Here is a 14,999-nt window from a genome sequence, read left to right as displayed (position 1 = left end):
TTATCTTTAATCTTATCTATTGTTTTGCCTTTTGTCTTTGTTTTGTTCTATTTCTATCATTTAAATTTCTCCAGAATTCTACTGTTCAACGGTTCCCCTTCTGCTTCTATTCCTTTCTCTTCTCTATTCTACCTTCCAAAGTATTTAGATCAATGCTGTCTTGTTAAAATGTTTATTTTATTTTTCCTCTAACTCTACTTTTCACTTCTCTATTACCCTCCAGGTACTTTAGTTAGATTGTGAGCCTTCGGGACAGTAAGGGAATTTTTCAAGTACCTTTCTTATTTCTAATCTTAATGTATATTTTCTGTAAACCGCTTAGAACCTAACGGATGTAGCGGTATATAAGAAATAAATTACATTACATTACATTACATAATTAAGACTAGAGTACATAGCAGAAAACATAGATGAAGGAAGAAGTAATTAAAAACTAAAATACATAAGAAAAGCATAAGAAAAATAACTATAATATTATCATTTCGTTGAAGCTGTAGTTAAACCATTTAAAAATTGCGAGAACAACAAAGTTTTCAGGAATTTACAAAATAATTGCAGCTGGCCTAAAGGCCTAATGGAGTCAGAAACTTCATTCCAGATCTCTACAAACTTGAAAACAAAAGATCGACTGAGCTTCCCAGAAGTGATCTGGGTAGAGCTCTTGGACTCGATCTCCTATGCATCTTTAAAAAGAAAGGTTTAAATTTAGACTTTAGATTTAAATTTAGACATTAGACTTTAAATTATTAGAATTAGTTTCCTGTCTCAGGGTTATCGGGAGAGAATTCCATAATGTAGGCGCTACCACTGAGTAAATGGTTTTATGAGATGTCGTAAAAGAACTGTTTGTCTCCCCCCCCACAACCTCTCACTACACCTTTGCATTTGGTGGATTAGAGGTTGTGTTGCTTCATTAAGTTTAAATAAGAAATAAAAATGACGTACAAAAGACGAGACAAATTAAACCAATTATGGCTTGTGTTTCAAGCACATATATTTTGCATGTTCTGTAGAGTAAATAAATCCCCATCTCGACAGTCTAATGAGTACTCACTGAGCCACTGAAGGCAAGGAAAATCTTCAGAGCCACATCATCCCAGAAAAAAGGGTGGCGGGCCACCAGGTTAATGAAGCGTTTCAGTGCACGCCTTCGAGACTCAATAAATTCTCGGTCAGCTGCAGGAAGAAAACAACATATATAGCATTTAGAACAGGATCTGATCTCAGCTAGCCAGAAGGATTCTGCATTCACCCGTTTTCAGATCTCTCTCGCCCAAACCAGATGTGTATGCTCAGCGATTTCCACTAATATCTACGGTGTGCAAGTCACTTGAATTTGCAAATTATGTTAACTCCACCAAAATACATCTGGATGGTTAAAAAAAAATATTCAGAAACAACTGGAGCCAAGCTCAAGTTGTTTTGAATTTGCTTGCATAATCATATTTGTAGATCCAAACCAAATCAGAATATGCACACATCCCCCAATATATATATATATAGATATAGATCAGTGGTCTCAAACTTGCGGCCCGGGGGCCACATGCGGCCCGCCAGGCACTATTTTGAGGCCCTCAGTATGTTTATCATAATCACAAAAGTACAATAAAACAGTTTCTTGATCATATGTCTCTTTATCTATAAATAACAATATTATTATTAAGACTTAGCCAAAAGGAAAGATTTATAAACTATAAAGAGTTTTACCTCATGCAGAATTGTCATTTCTTTAATAAGACATTAACTATTTTTTTCTGAGGCCCTCCAAGCACCGACAAATCCAAAATGTGGCCCTGCAAAGGGTTTGAGTTTGAGACCACTGATATAGATAGATAGATAGATAGATATATCGTTGCTTTTCTTTGGTTATGTTATTTCTACTACATAATCTGAATACAACAAAAGTTGAACACTAAAAAAATCAGAAGTTTGCTAAATTCTGCACATCAGGGTGCACTGTATCTCTAATTTTACAAAGTTGAAACCTCAAAGATTCAGGATTGGCTATTTATAGATACCAAAATTCCACAAATGAGTATCTCATTCGTTTCACTAACTTTAACAAAACGGAGAGAAAAAAAAAAGAACAGTGGGTAAAACCTCCATAAAAGTGCCGTTTATACTCGAATATAAGATGAGATTTTGGGGCCCAAAAAATGGCCCAAAAATGAGGGTCTCATCTTATATTTGAGTGAAGCAGGTAGCCACTGCTTCAGTACTTCTGTTTTAATGATGCCTAAACTCCCACCAACACCCGATGAATGCCGCTGCTCTCCTAGTTCTACTGCCGATTTGAAGGCCGCCGCCCATTCGTCTGCTTGCCTGCGCATTCCGTTCCGCTCCAATGCTGCTTTCCGATGGCCCGTCCCTCTCCCTCCCCCATTACACATTATTTTTTGTTTGTTTTGTTTTACCGGCTCCTGCTTGGGTCTTTCGAGGAATCCGATGCTCGGGGCCCCACACCAGATCGGCGTGCACTAGCATTGATGACTTCCGATGACACTTTCCATAGGGCTGCTCTCCGCCCCTGATGATGTCAGAATTCTTCTTAGCAGAAGGTAGGAGTCGGCAGGCCTTGAGCATGTACAGATGCTCAAGGCCCCGAACAGATTGCATACCGGCAAACAGCATTTGCGGTTTGGAGCACAGTCACCACTGGTAAGACTGGCTGCCTACAATGGGTTTTGCTGAAGCAAGAAGTGGTGAAAGTAGCAGGCATAGATATTTTGTGAGTGGAAGTAGCAGGTATACAGGTAGATCTTTTGCGCATAATAGCCTGATACATCACATCCACAAATTCTGGGGGAAAATAAGTCACCAGCGGCAAGAGCTGCTCTGTGGGACTCTGATTTGGAATGCTTAGCAGACTTAATGAGACTTTTCCCCAGAACTGTGCTTTCATTTCGCGGAAGCAACATCCTTGCCCAATTTAGGTGCCCTGGACGCAATAAGCGTGTCTCCAGTGGAATTGGAGGAAGATAGGGCCTCAAAGGAGGGGGGCGCATGGAATTTGCGCACGGTTCATATCCCTTGTGGGACACAGCGCACACGATGCATGGCTGCGAATCCAGTAGCCATCCACAGCAATTATGGCAAGAAGCTGTGACATCCTGTCCTGAGGAGGCCATCTGTGAAGTTTGGAGCAAAAATGACACGCCTAAAGTAAAAAAAAAAAAAAAATACTTTTAAAACCAAATCCAAGATGGCCACCACAGGTGCCGATTTTGCCCTAAAACGGCCTGGGAAAAATCGCAGGAAACCCGGAAAAATGGCAATTTTACAGGGGGGGGGGCAGGACATGCAAGGGAAACCCCGATTTTAGCACCTCCTAAATCGCCAAACTCGAGTGCACACAGACACCACAGAGACATGTGCTGCAATAGAAATCAATGGCAGCCAGCTAACACATAGCAAGCAAGGAGATCAGTACCTCATGAGCTGAGAAGAAAAACTGGATTTCAGGTCTTCTGACCACCTCACCTTCCCTGTCACCTCAGATAGCAACCACCAGGACCCCTCAGGAAATTTAAGGAAGACAGGCGGTCCGGTTCCGATCTTGGTGCACCTCTACAGAACCGAGCAGCCTATGCTCTACCCCTTAGTGGACGGACCTGGGGTGAGATGGCTCCCGATCCTGGAGACCCGATCGGACCTGCAGGCTGTCTAGGGGGCTTACTGCAGTTTTGCTAACAGAGCATTCCCCAGAAGCAGACAATATTCAAGGAAAAGTCTGCAATCTCCCACCGAAGGATCTGCCCAGAGGGTAAATCCGCAGCACTAGGGCAAGACCCGCGTCAAAGAATGAATCAAAGACTAATTAAAGTGACTAGAAATTGAAAAAAAAAAAAAAGTCACGAGTAGAAGCTTGGCTGCAGAAACTATACTGGGATTCCAGGGGTGGAGTACATGGATGTGGACACTAGAGGGAGAGGATAGAATTTGATTGCGAGTCCCTGCAGCTTAAGGCTGATAGTGATTGATTACCCTACCGTTCAGCCTCCAGAGGAATTGTACAAGAAGACTCCTTATAGGATTTTGGAATCTATAAATAGCCAATCCAGGAGATTTGAGGTTTAAATTTTGTAAAAACTAGATAATTTTTTTGACAGTTGCAGTGCACTCTGATGTACAAAGTTTAGCAAACTTTTGATTTTTGATTCCTATTACACAAGTTTCATTCCATTTTCCTTGCTCTTCTGGCTTCATTAGAGATCAAAGGACTCACTGAGCCTGATGAGGACAATTTGTGGTATATTTCTGAATTCCTCCTACAAAATTCTGTCTTCTCTAGAACAAAAAAATCACTGACAAGATGTTCAAAGGGCCCCATCTTCCACAGAGCAAATGCATCTCCTCAAAGCTCTGAAATGCTACTAGCTCTTCAAAGAACGCTTTGAAAACTGTTATACTGGGACATATTTTTACATGTTTTATGCATTTACCTTCTTGTTCGTTATTGATAAAAAATACATCTGAAAGAAAAGAAGATCTTTGTTCCAGAGAATTCATGTTTCCGACATTCATCAAAAGTTAGAGGCCTCGACTACTGCCATCAAAAGAGATTATGATGATAGAAGGGGGGGGGGAAGAGTGTGGCACAGTGGTTAAAGCTACAGCCTCAGCACCCTGGGGTTGTGGGTTCAAACCCACACTGCTCCTTGTGACCCTGGGCAAGTCACTTAATCCCCCCCCCCCATTGTCCCAGGCACATTAGATAATTTGTGAGCTCTCCAGGACAGACAGACAAGAGAAACATGCTTGAGTACCTGAATAAATTAATGTAAACCATTCTGAGCTTCCTTGGGAGAACAGTATAGAAAAATGAATATATAAATAGCATGGCAAGTTTCAGCCTCTATAACCAGAGCTGGGATTGTGACATCATAATGCCTCATTCCACCAATGCCTAAGAGCCAACCTCATCAGTGATGTCACAATGGCTTGATTGTCCTATACTCAGCTCACTTTTACTACATTTTGATTTCTAGAGTGGTGCAGTGGTTAAAGCTACAGCCTCAGCAAGCTGAGATTGTGGGTTCAAACTCACACTGCTCCTTAGATAAGATGTGAGCCCTCTGGGACAGACAGGAGAAAGTGTTTGAGTACCTGAATAAATTGATGTAAACCATTCTGAGGTTCCCTGGGAGAAGAGCATACTAAATTGAATAAAATAAATATGATGTACAGCCATGAAACGTACAAGTTATTCCATACTTTTCTTGACATTTTTCATTTCAATGAGACAAAAGCATTTAGTAAATGGGCACAAGTATAGGGAAACCAAGCCATAGTGACATCAATGAGATTAGTTCTGAGGCATTGGTAGAATGAGGCATTGTAGCATCACAAAACAAGGGGCCACTGAAAAGTTCTCAGTCCAACCAAGATGACAATGGGGGAGAGTGTGGCGCAGTGGTTAAAGCTACAGCCTCAGCACCCTGGGGTTGTGGGTTCAAACCCACACTGCTCCTTGCGACCCTGAGCAAGTCATTTAATCCGCCCCTTTGTCCCAGGCACATTAGATAAATTATGAGCCCACCAGGACAGAGAAACATGCTTGAGTACCTGAATAAATTAATGTAAACCCGTTCTGAGCTTCCCTGGGAGAACGGTATAGAAAACTGAAAAAATAAAATAATAATTTAAAAAAAAGAGACTAGGACTTGAGCAGCAGAAGCAGATGCCATTATTAAAAACCTAAAAAAAGTATATCAAACTCTTTGGAACCCACAACATAAACTAATATTTTTAAAATACTCGCTAATGAACCAGCCCTTTGCTCAGTCACAACAAAGTGACCCAGAAAATTCAGATTTCGGCCACTAATCCTGTGTTCTGAGGAGCCACAGGAAAACATCACCTGCTATGCATCAGCTCCACTGGTCCAGTAAAGATTACCCAGGGATAAAGTCTCAATTACAGACTTTCTCCAGCTCTCAGCCAGTTGGGGAAACTAACTTCCTGAGCAGGAATTGGCAGGGGGTGGGGGGAAGAGATCATTATAACAAAAGATAAGCAATGCCTTAACCTATATGTTTATACAATTGAAAATTTAGAAATTGGTCTTTTTTTTGTGGAACTTTTATATCCAATTTAACGTTTAGTTTGTTTTACAGTTGTTAGATTTTTGGAGGAGGCTTTAGTAATGGGTGTCAAATTTTAAGCTATGTTATTTCTAATTTGATTGCAAGTAGGGACAGGATTGTTGATGTTTCCAAGTTTATTATATAGTTTGATTAATCGCCTATTCTACATTCTAGGCGATGTACAAGATGGTTAAAAATATCTAAAATCATGGGTAACATATTACATAGACATACAGTGTTTCATGTTAAGTTATGAAACAAATAAACAAAAAAATAAATAAATAATGAGTTAGATCAGTGGTTCTCAAACCACTGTATATATGATATATTCGTCATACTTTTATATGGTCGGGGGGGCATCATTTATGTCCCGAAGAAGCATATATATCTTGCGTTTTCACATTTCCATGGTTTTCTGGTAGTTCTACGCCCCTCCACAATGGCACTTATGACATGCACCTATGATGCGCTACAATAAGGCATGCCTATGATTGACGCTCATGCATGCCTATGATGCAGCTTTTCCTGGAGCATGCGCACATTTATGCCTCTTTCTGTGAACTATTCTACGCATGTGTCAGTCACTTTCTCCAACGACTGGTTTAATGGAATTACCATGAACCTCACTTTGCATGCAAAGTTTCTTGAGCATCACGTGTCATTTAGAAATCAGAAAATTTTACTGGCACTACAACGGCACACAGGATTTTAACGGGGACTTTAGAATTCCTCCTTTACCTCCCAACATCCTTTTTGGCGGAAGCTCAGGAACCATGCGGTATGGAAACTTCTTCAGCAGTATCTCATGGAACACCACAAAGTCATTGTATCTCCTGTACACAGACGATTCAAAACGCTGCAGAGGGAAAAAAAAGAAAGAGTGGGGAATTAGAGAGCAGCAGATGGATATAACAATAGCATGTTTCTCTCTCTGAGGTTCTATTGTACTTTCTATTTATGGACTGGGCTCATATTCGGAGAACCTGCTGCACCCGCCATGTTCTGCCTACAACAGTGCTGAAAGATACAAACTTGACTTTTTTTTAAGCATACTACCATCTTCCTCTTAGCATTTATCTAGGTGAGGATGCAATTCTTTGTCTGGCACCGATCTTGGTTCTCTCACTAGTTAAAAAAAAAAAAAGAAAAGAAAAGTGGACCCTACTTGACAAATTGTGACGATCGCTTCACTATTTCAAAGGAACCCGTTTAGGTTCACTACTGAAGGGAGGTCACTTGGTCTAAAAGTAGCCCTTTTTTTGACCTTGTTGCTCCGAAGCAACATGCGTCTTCTATGGCTCTTATGGGAGATCTGCGTCTCCAAATGCCTGTTTACTTGGCACCGTTGCTCTCGTTCCACATCGAGTTACATAAAGCAGTCGTTTCACCATCTGCCAATCAAAGGGTTAAGCAAGCGTTTGCAGAATCTAATTTCCCACAAAAGGCGATTATTGGCAAAGCACTACTCCCGAATTATCCATGCCAAGATTAACAAAGCAAAAATATATCGTATTGTTTCCAGCAGATGAGCCATGCTGAATGCAGACTCTCAAATCTTAGCACACTGCACCCAGCAATGTAGCCATTTCCTCTTCTGTGCTAAGAATTTAAAATTATCTCCATATGGTCTTTTAGTCCACTGTCCTGTGCTGTAATTATAAATCTCATTTTTAACCGCTCTGCATTTGTCCAAATACTACTAAAATATGTGTATCTTCCTAGAACAACAAAATTCCTAGGATAAGCAGCATAAAATCTGTTTTACTACTTGGGATCTAACTAGGTACTTGGGACCTGGGTTGGCCGTTGTTGGAAACAGGATTCTGGGCTAGATGGACCATTGGTCTGACCCACTATGGCTATTCTTATGTGAGCCAAGTATAGGACAATCGAGCCACTGTGTATCACTGATGAGGTTGGCTCTTGGGCATTGGTGGAATGAGGCATTATGACATCACAATCTCAGCTCTGCAATGTTGATACTCTTTGGGTTTCTGCCAGGTCCTTGTGATCTGAATTGGCCACTGTTGGAAACAGGAAACTGGGCTTGATGGACCTTTGGTCAGTCCCAGAATGGCAATTCGTATGTTTTTATGTAAAATCCATCCACTACAACAACATTTCTGGCCTGCATTTTCCTGCAAAAAGCAGGCACAGTCCAAAGTACAGGGGTTCCCAAATGTGGTCCTGGAGGCACCCCAGCCAATCAGGTTTTTCAGGATATTCACAATGAATATTCATTAGAGAGATGTGCATGCAAATCTCTCTCCTGAATATTCATGAAAACCTGATTGTCTAGGATGCCTCCAGGACCACATTTAGGGACCACTGAAGTAGCTGGATGATGGAATCTCTCCTTCTCCTACTTACCTGACTGGAAACCTCATACTCTACATGCTTCAGGAACAGGCCTTTCTTCTCTGGGATGAGCTCCACCTGCACTGTATCTCGCCCCAGTAAATCTTGCAGAGTTTGTGGCAGAAACAATGGATTCCCTTGCGAGACCTGCATCTGAAATGAATCAGAATCTTGGGACTCACTCGCCTCTGGCTTTGGCAAATCTGGCAGGAGGAAAGAAAATGGTAAGGGACATACGGGTTACTTTCTGTCTGAAGTTTTCCTGTAGTCAAAGTTCAAGCATCAGGCATCTTTTTTTTTTTTTTTTTTAAACCTATGCAACAAGAGATATAATAAAGTACAAGGGGATGGTTTTTTCTGTTGCACCGTTCTTTTTGGACCCCTGTTAGGATGAATAAGCTGGATAGTTCCCAGATACTGGCACTGTCATCTAGATATAGGAACACTGGATCATTTACTGTTTTATTGTCCTATGATATTAAGTTTTTGGAAGTTGATTTGTGGACATATTAATAATATTTTGGCGTCTGCGATCCCTCTGTCGTATGAGGTAGTGATTTGCGGAACTGTGCTACATGTTAAGGCCCCGATGGATAGATATAAAAGCCGACTCTTCTTAATTATGAAGGGAACAGCTATGCAATTGATCACACGCAAATGGAAAAATTGGGACCATCTTAGTATAAATCATGTTTTATTGGCACATCAGCAGTAAATACATAATACAGCACAACAATATAACAAGGTCGCGAACACCAAACGTACCATCAAACACATTTTCACCCCAACCAAAGAATCCCCCCAATCCCCACCTACTCCAAAGCCCAAACCCCCACCCCATCCCAAACCCACACCATGAGACCCAATCCATACTCAAAACCCCCCAACAAGAAAGGAGTATGCTGAGCAAGCTGTTTGCTTATGCCGCTCAGCACATATCAAACAAAACAAGAGATCCAAATCCCATCCTCCCACCCACAATATGTAATCCCACCCTACCCACCGAACTCCACATACTTCCAACCACTCATACCCACCATGCACACTCACCCAAACATCCACCCACCAACCCGGGGAAAACAGCTGAGAGCATAAGGTATCAGCAACAGAGTGAATTTAAGACCAGACTTCTGGCCCTAGGGGAAAGCGAGGAAATGTAGGGGTCCCAGGTCTGCAGGAAAATCTTCGACCGCCTGACAGATAATCGAGCATGGCGCTGCTCCAAGAGCATCAAATTATGAAAACGATTCCTCCAAGCCCAGTAAGCAGGCGCTATGTCTTGCGTCCAAACGCTAAGAATGACCTTCTTTCCTATAACAGCACCCTTCCGGATCAGCAACCGATGTCTCCGAGCAGGCACTCGCAAAGATTCATATCTATCCAAAAGCAAGCCTACCGGAGACATCGGAATAGCGTGACCAACCAGCCGCTCCAAAAAGCGGAGTATGGCTCTCCAAAAGACTTTCACTCGAGGGCATCCCCAAAATGCATGAAAAAAGGAGTTGCACCCCAGTGTACACTTAGGGCAGATTGGAGAAGAAATGCCCCCAACCTTGTGGACCTGCTCTTGGGAAAAATACGCTCGATAAACCACTCGAAATTGGCATTCCCTCAGTTCTGCACTAATAGAAATAGAAGAGATACGACCAATAAGGGAAGGAAAGTTCAAGGACTCACCAGGTATGCCCAGATCTCTACCCCAGCGGTTCTCCAAAGCCGTATAAGACTTCTGAGGAGTAAGCCGCCGCAAAGCCCCATGCAACGCAGACACCGTCAAGCCACAAGCATAAAATTGGGCAAAAAATAGACGAAATTGGTTACCCAATCGAAACCGTAAGCCCGGGCGCGCCAAGGACCTCACATAGTGATGAATTTGCCGATACGCAAACAGACCTCCCACACCCAAGGAATGAAGCATGGGAAAGTCTCCCCAAGGTCTTATCGCCCCCTCCTCATCCAATAAATGCTCAAGAAGAAGAAAACCCTCTCCAGTCCATCGCACAAAGACCGTGGGACCATCTTAATTTCACTTTTTGGTGGGCAAATCTATGTTTAGTTTATAAATATGAAAAATGATTGCTGATTTGTCTGGGAACACAAAAATATTCAAATTGTTGTAGTTTTGCCTTTGCTGATATAGTACTTGCACATCCAGGGATGGGGGGTGGGTGGGTATATCTTTATATGATTCCTTGTTCTTTTCCCTGACGGTGGGGAGGGGAGTATTTTTGGTTATTGATATATAAATTCTGAATGTTTATAAGTGCTTAATTGTTTATAGTCATGATATGTATGTTATGTTGCACTTTTGTAAGATATGAAAATTCAATAAAGTTTAAAAAAAGGGACTCTTCCAGATAACCTTTGAAGGAAGGAATGGCAAAGGACCTGGAATCCTCCAGGTATCACCTGAGGTTCAGGAGGCACCCCAGCCAATCAGGTTTTTCAGGATATTCACAATGAATATTCATTAGAGAGATGTGCATGCAAATCTCTCTCCTGAATATTCATGAAAACCTGATTGTCTAGGATGCCTCCAGGACCACATTTAGGGACCACTGAAGTAGCTGGATGATGGAATCTCTCCTTCTCCTACTTACCTGACTGGAAACCTCATCTGTAAAGGCTCAGTTGGGTAAGCCCACCCAGGCCCAGGAAACAAGTGCCACCATCTGTCCACTGAAGCTGCATGGATCACCCTGTCTACCATCTGCTGGAGGCAGAAAATACTGAAGAGCTTAAGGCTTCATGGTGCCCTTTAAGAAGCCAGGGCTTACAAGTCTTTGTTGCCTTTCTATCTGCTTGTAGAGGAGCATAATCTACCCATGCTGTACTGGTCCAGTGGACAATAAGAAAACTAATTAACAGATATACAGTGGTACCTTGGATTACGAGCATTATCCGTTCCAGGAGCATGCTCATAATCCAAAATGCTCGTTTATCAAAACGAGTTTCCCCATAGGAAATAATGGAAACTCGCTTTGATGAGTCCCCCCCCCCACAAGAACCGGCATTGCTCCTCCCGAAGGCCCCCCTGCGATCCGGCACCCCTCACGCGATTGGGCACCCCCCCCCCCCGGCCACAATCCGGCACCCCCCCCCCCCCCGACGCTTCTTACCCTCATCTGGGCACCGGCATCGGCATGTCCTGTGCTTGGTGCCGGTGCCCAAAGATCGGCCTCCTCTTCTGCTAGGCCTTGAGCATGCTCAGATGCTCAAGGCCTAGCAGAAGAGGAGGCCGATCTTCGGGCACCGGCACCAAGCATAGGACATGCCGGTGCCCAGATGAGGGTAAGAAGCGTCGGGGGGATGCCGGATCGCGTCGGAGGGGTGCCGGATCACGGGAGGGAGGGTGCCGGATTGCGGGGGGCGCTCGTAAATCGAGCCATGCTCGGTTTCCGAGGCACCGATTTTGCAAATGTTTTGCTCGTCTTGCAAAACACTCGCAAACCGGTGCACTCGTAAACCGAGGTACCACTGTAGTGTGAAAAAAATAATATTGCAATACCAGTACCAGTGTTTTCAGGCTACATCTGTTAATTGGTTTTGTATGAAGAGTGTGTACCCCTCTTTTTCATAGTATTTCTAAAGGACATTTTTAAGAACTGTTTCATCTATACCTGTCTTATAATTTCAATTCTTGTATCCTCTCATTTACAGCTTAGTAAAATTGGATTATTCAGCTCAGCATGTGCTCTCTCTGTTCCCACATGAGCACAAGGCACAAAGGCTAAACTTCCCAATCTGTTGCCATTGAGTAGTGATAGAGGGTAAAGAAATGTCTAAGCCAAACGATGACTAGGTGGGTCAGCGTACAGTCGCACACATACACAACACCCAAACACCTTATTCTCACAATATGGCATCTAGCAGTACACTCACTTAAAACTTAAAGACTGTTTTAATAAGAGTGAACTCTGCTCCAAGTTCAACATGGCTGACAGCCCTGCTTCACAGCTGCCTATGAGAGAGGATAAGTGCTGGCTGATTTCCAGTCATATGAGCAAGGAAGCAGCCAACACAGGCTTGCCACCATATGGAAACAATAAACAAAATAATCTGAAATGAAAAAGTAAAAAAAAAAAAAAAAAAAGATATTCCACTCAAAGCTCATAAAATCTAGCTTTCTGGAAACCCGCACGAACATTTCTATGTGAACCCCCAAAATACCAAGATAAGGATCATTATTCCTTCTAAGCAGAGTGGGAATCCTCCACCAACAGTTCTGCTAGTAGGGAGTGCTGTTTCTCTATCATATTTTCTATAGTGAGGGGCAGGCAAGCCCCGCAGGACTCCAGGAAACCTGCTGATAGGCTGGCTCATCAGGAATACCCGAGGGTTGCCCTATAAGCTGTAGCCCGGTCTTGTGGAGTCTCCATTCTCTCCTAGGCAGAGTAATGGGGGCCTCTGGCACCAAAGCCTCCCAAGTATGGAGTAAAAAGACCTGAACAGAGCAGATCAGAACACCTCTTCTTGGTTCACTTGCAGAAGGAAAAACTGAACAGGGAACTATACTCCACTCATGAAAGAGGAGAAGCTGAATGATGGGATTGACACCCTTCTGCAGGTGGTTTGCAAGCATGGATTGATTACCTAATATACAGACTCCTCTGTATATGTAACAGAGTAGACTTGATGATATAGAATCAGCAAACCATATCACCAAAATTGCAAAAAGGGTTCTTTAGACACAAACATGTCTCTAATGGATGCAGTTTGCTGAAGTTAAAACAGACCCCCCACCCCCATCCAAGACCCAGATTTAAAAAATCCCTGACAAAGAGAGAACCATAAGAATGAAGCCAGGTCCTCTGACATTTATGGGTAGAGTGGGGGGAGGAAGGGTCATCAAGGTAGGGAGTTGATAGGATATAGAGTATGGAGGAGAGGGGATGGTGGAGGGCGGGAGGCTGTTTCCTATAATATTGTAGGAGAAGTAAGGAAATTAAACCTTCTGAAGACTATATGCTGAAGAGTAAGAAGCACTTGGGGCCTTCAAGTTCCTAACAATCAAAAAGCAAATTTATTGACTCCCTTTCCATTTTGACTGATTATATGCTGAAGAGCGACAATTCAGCTGCCAATCTAATTTTTGTTTTTTTCATTCTAGTCTTGCTAGTGGGTATAATCTATGGACTAGGGCTGGTAGGCACAAGTGATGCGAAGACCAGTTGCCTGTTTTTTTCTCTCTAGGAATACTAGCCAACTTTTAACTAAATAATGGACTGCTTCAAATAGTGGTGATGGTACAACACCTGGTCAGTTGCTGCCTCCTCCTCCTCCTCCATTTAGATAATGTAATGCTAGCATCAGCATTATCCATGCTACGAAATTCTTGGATGGTTGATTAGGAAAAATCAGTCGCTATTAATCACAAAATAAACCCCTCAAACATGCAAACTAGACCACCATACATTCATTGTTCTAATTCTCATTTTGTTTTAACATGACATCTGAGTATTTTAAGAAGAAGCAACTTACCCATGACTGAGCGTCAGGCCTACAGGAACTGCAGTTCAGGACTTCAGCCACTTGAGGCAGCACAATACTTAGCCACTTTAAAGAACTTCATTGTTATGTTCAGAGCAAGGCCACCTGCAGTCAAAGCAAAAATGAATACTATTTATGCATGCCTAAAGAGATTTTATCCAAACAGTTACAAAAATTTCATGAGAACCATATACTTCAGAATATTGTCAAAAGTTTGGTTTTTCTCCCTAGACAGGAATTTTGTCAACTGCTATGTTGTATAGTTAATACCAGGGGAAGACCTCAGTATGAGGGCCGCAACCCAGTGGGATTTTCAGGATTTCCCCAATGAATATGCCCTAGATCAATTTGCCTCTACTGCTTCCATTGTACATAAATAGATCTCATGCATATTATTTGGTAAAAATTTGATGAATCGCTTTACACAGGGTAATGCTTGAGTACCTGAATAAATTCATGTAAACCGTTCTGAGCTCCCCTGGGTATAGAAAATTGAATAAATAAATAAAATTCTAAGCAATGTACAATTAAAATGAGGGGAATACGAGTAATCATCTAAAACTGTTTGGGACTAACCACACTTAAATAATAGCTCCAAGTTAATTATCACATCATACTGCAAAGAAGCTATTGTATTAAATTTCAAAACTGATTTAATTCTCTTTTAAAATATTTTTTAATAAATTACATAACTTTAACCTTACTCAATCATTTTCTGAATATAAACACTCATTAAAACACCCATTAAAGCCAAACAGGAATCCTCCCAATCAAACACCCTTGTGAAATGTACTGTTATTTTAGTTTCTAGAAATGTATGTCACCAATTTATCATAACTGGCCACTTGCAAAATCCATCTTCCCAAACAGACTGACGATCTTCTTTCACAAAATAAATCTCTGCTGAATCAGATGCTGTTCCAGTAGAATTTAAACAGTCTAGCCCATGGGTGTCAAAGTCCCTCCTCGGGGGCCGCAATCCAGTCGGGTTTTCAGGATTTCCCCAATGAATATGCATGAGATCTATTAGCATACAATGAAAGCAGTGCATGCAAACAGATCTCA

The 14,999-nt window shown here is 42.1% G+C and overlaps 1 protein-coding gene across 5 annotated transcripts in view; it reads right to left on the bottom strand.

Annotated features, from left to right (window-relative positions):
• SNX8 (sorting nexin 8) overlaps positions 1-14,999 on the bottom strand; it is a 58,287-nt gene that overhangs the window by 25,695 nt on the left and 17,593 nt on the right. For all 5 annotated transcript variants that reach the window (XM_033963339.1, XM_033963342.1, XM_033963343.1 and 2 more), the window contains exons 2-5: positions 13,926-14,039; positions 8,457-8,647; positions 6,825-6,942; positions 1,055-1,176 (exon numbers count right to left, since the gene is read on the bottom strand). In XM_033963339.1, coding sequence (XP_033819230.1) covers positions 1,055-1,176; positions 6,825-6,942; positions 8,457-8,647; positions 13,926-13,929 — 435 coding nt within the window. In that variant the 5' untranslated portion in view covers positions 13,930-14,039. The remainder of the gene's footprint in view (positions 1-1,054; positions 1,177-6,824; positions 6,943-8,456; positions 8,648-13,925; positions 14,040-14,999) is intronic.

The sequence above is a fragment of the Geotrypetes seraphini genome, chromosome 11 (assembly GCF_902459505.1).
Source record: "Geotrypetes seraphini chromosome 11, aGeoSer1.1, whole genome shotgun sequence".
NCBI classification, from domain to species: Eukaryota; Metazoa; Chordata; class Amphibia; order Gymnophiona; family Dermophiidae; genus Geotrypetes; species Geotrypetes seraphini.
Note: the sequence above shows the minus strand (reverse complement) of the source record. Positions and strands in the feature narration are given on the sequence as shown.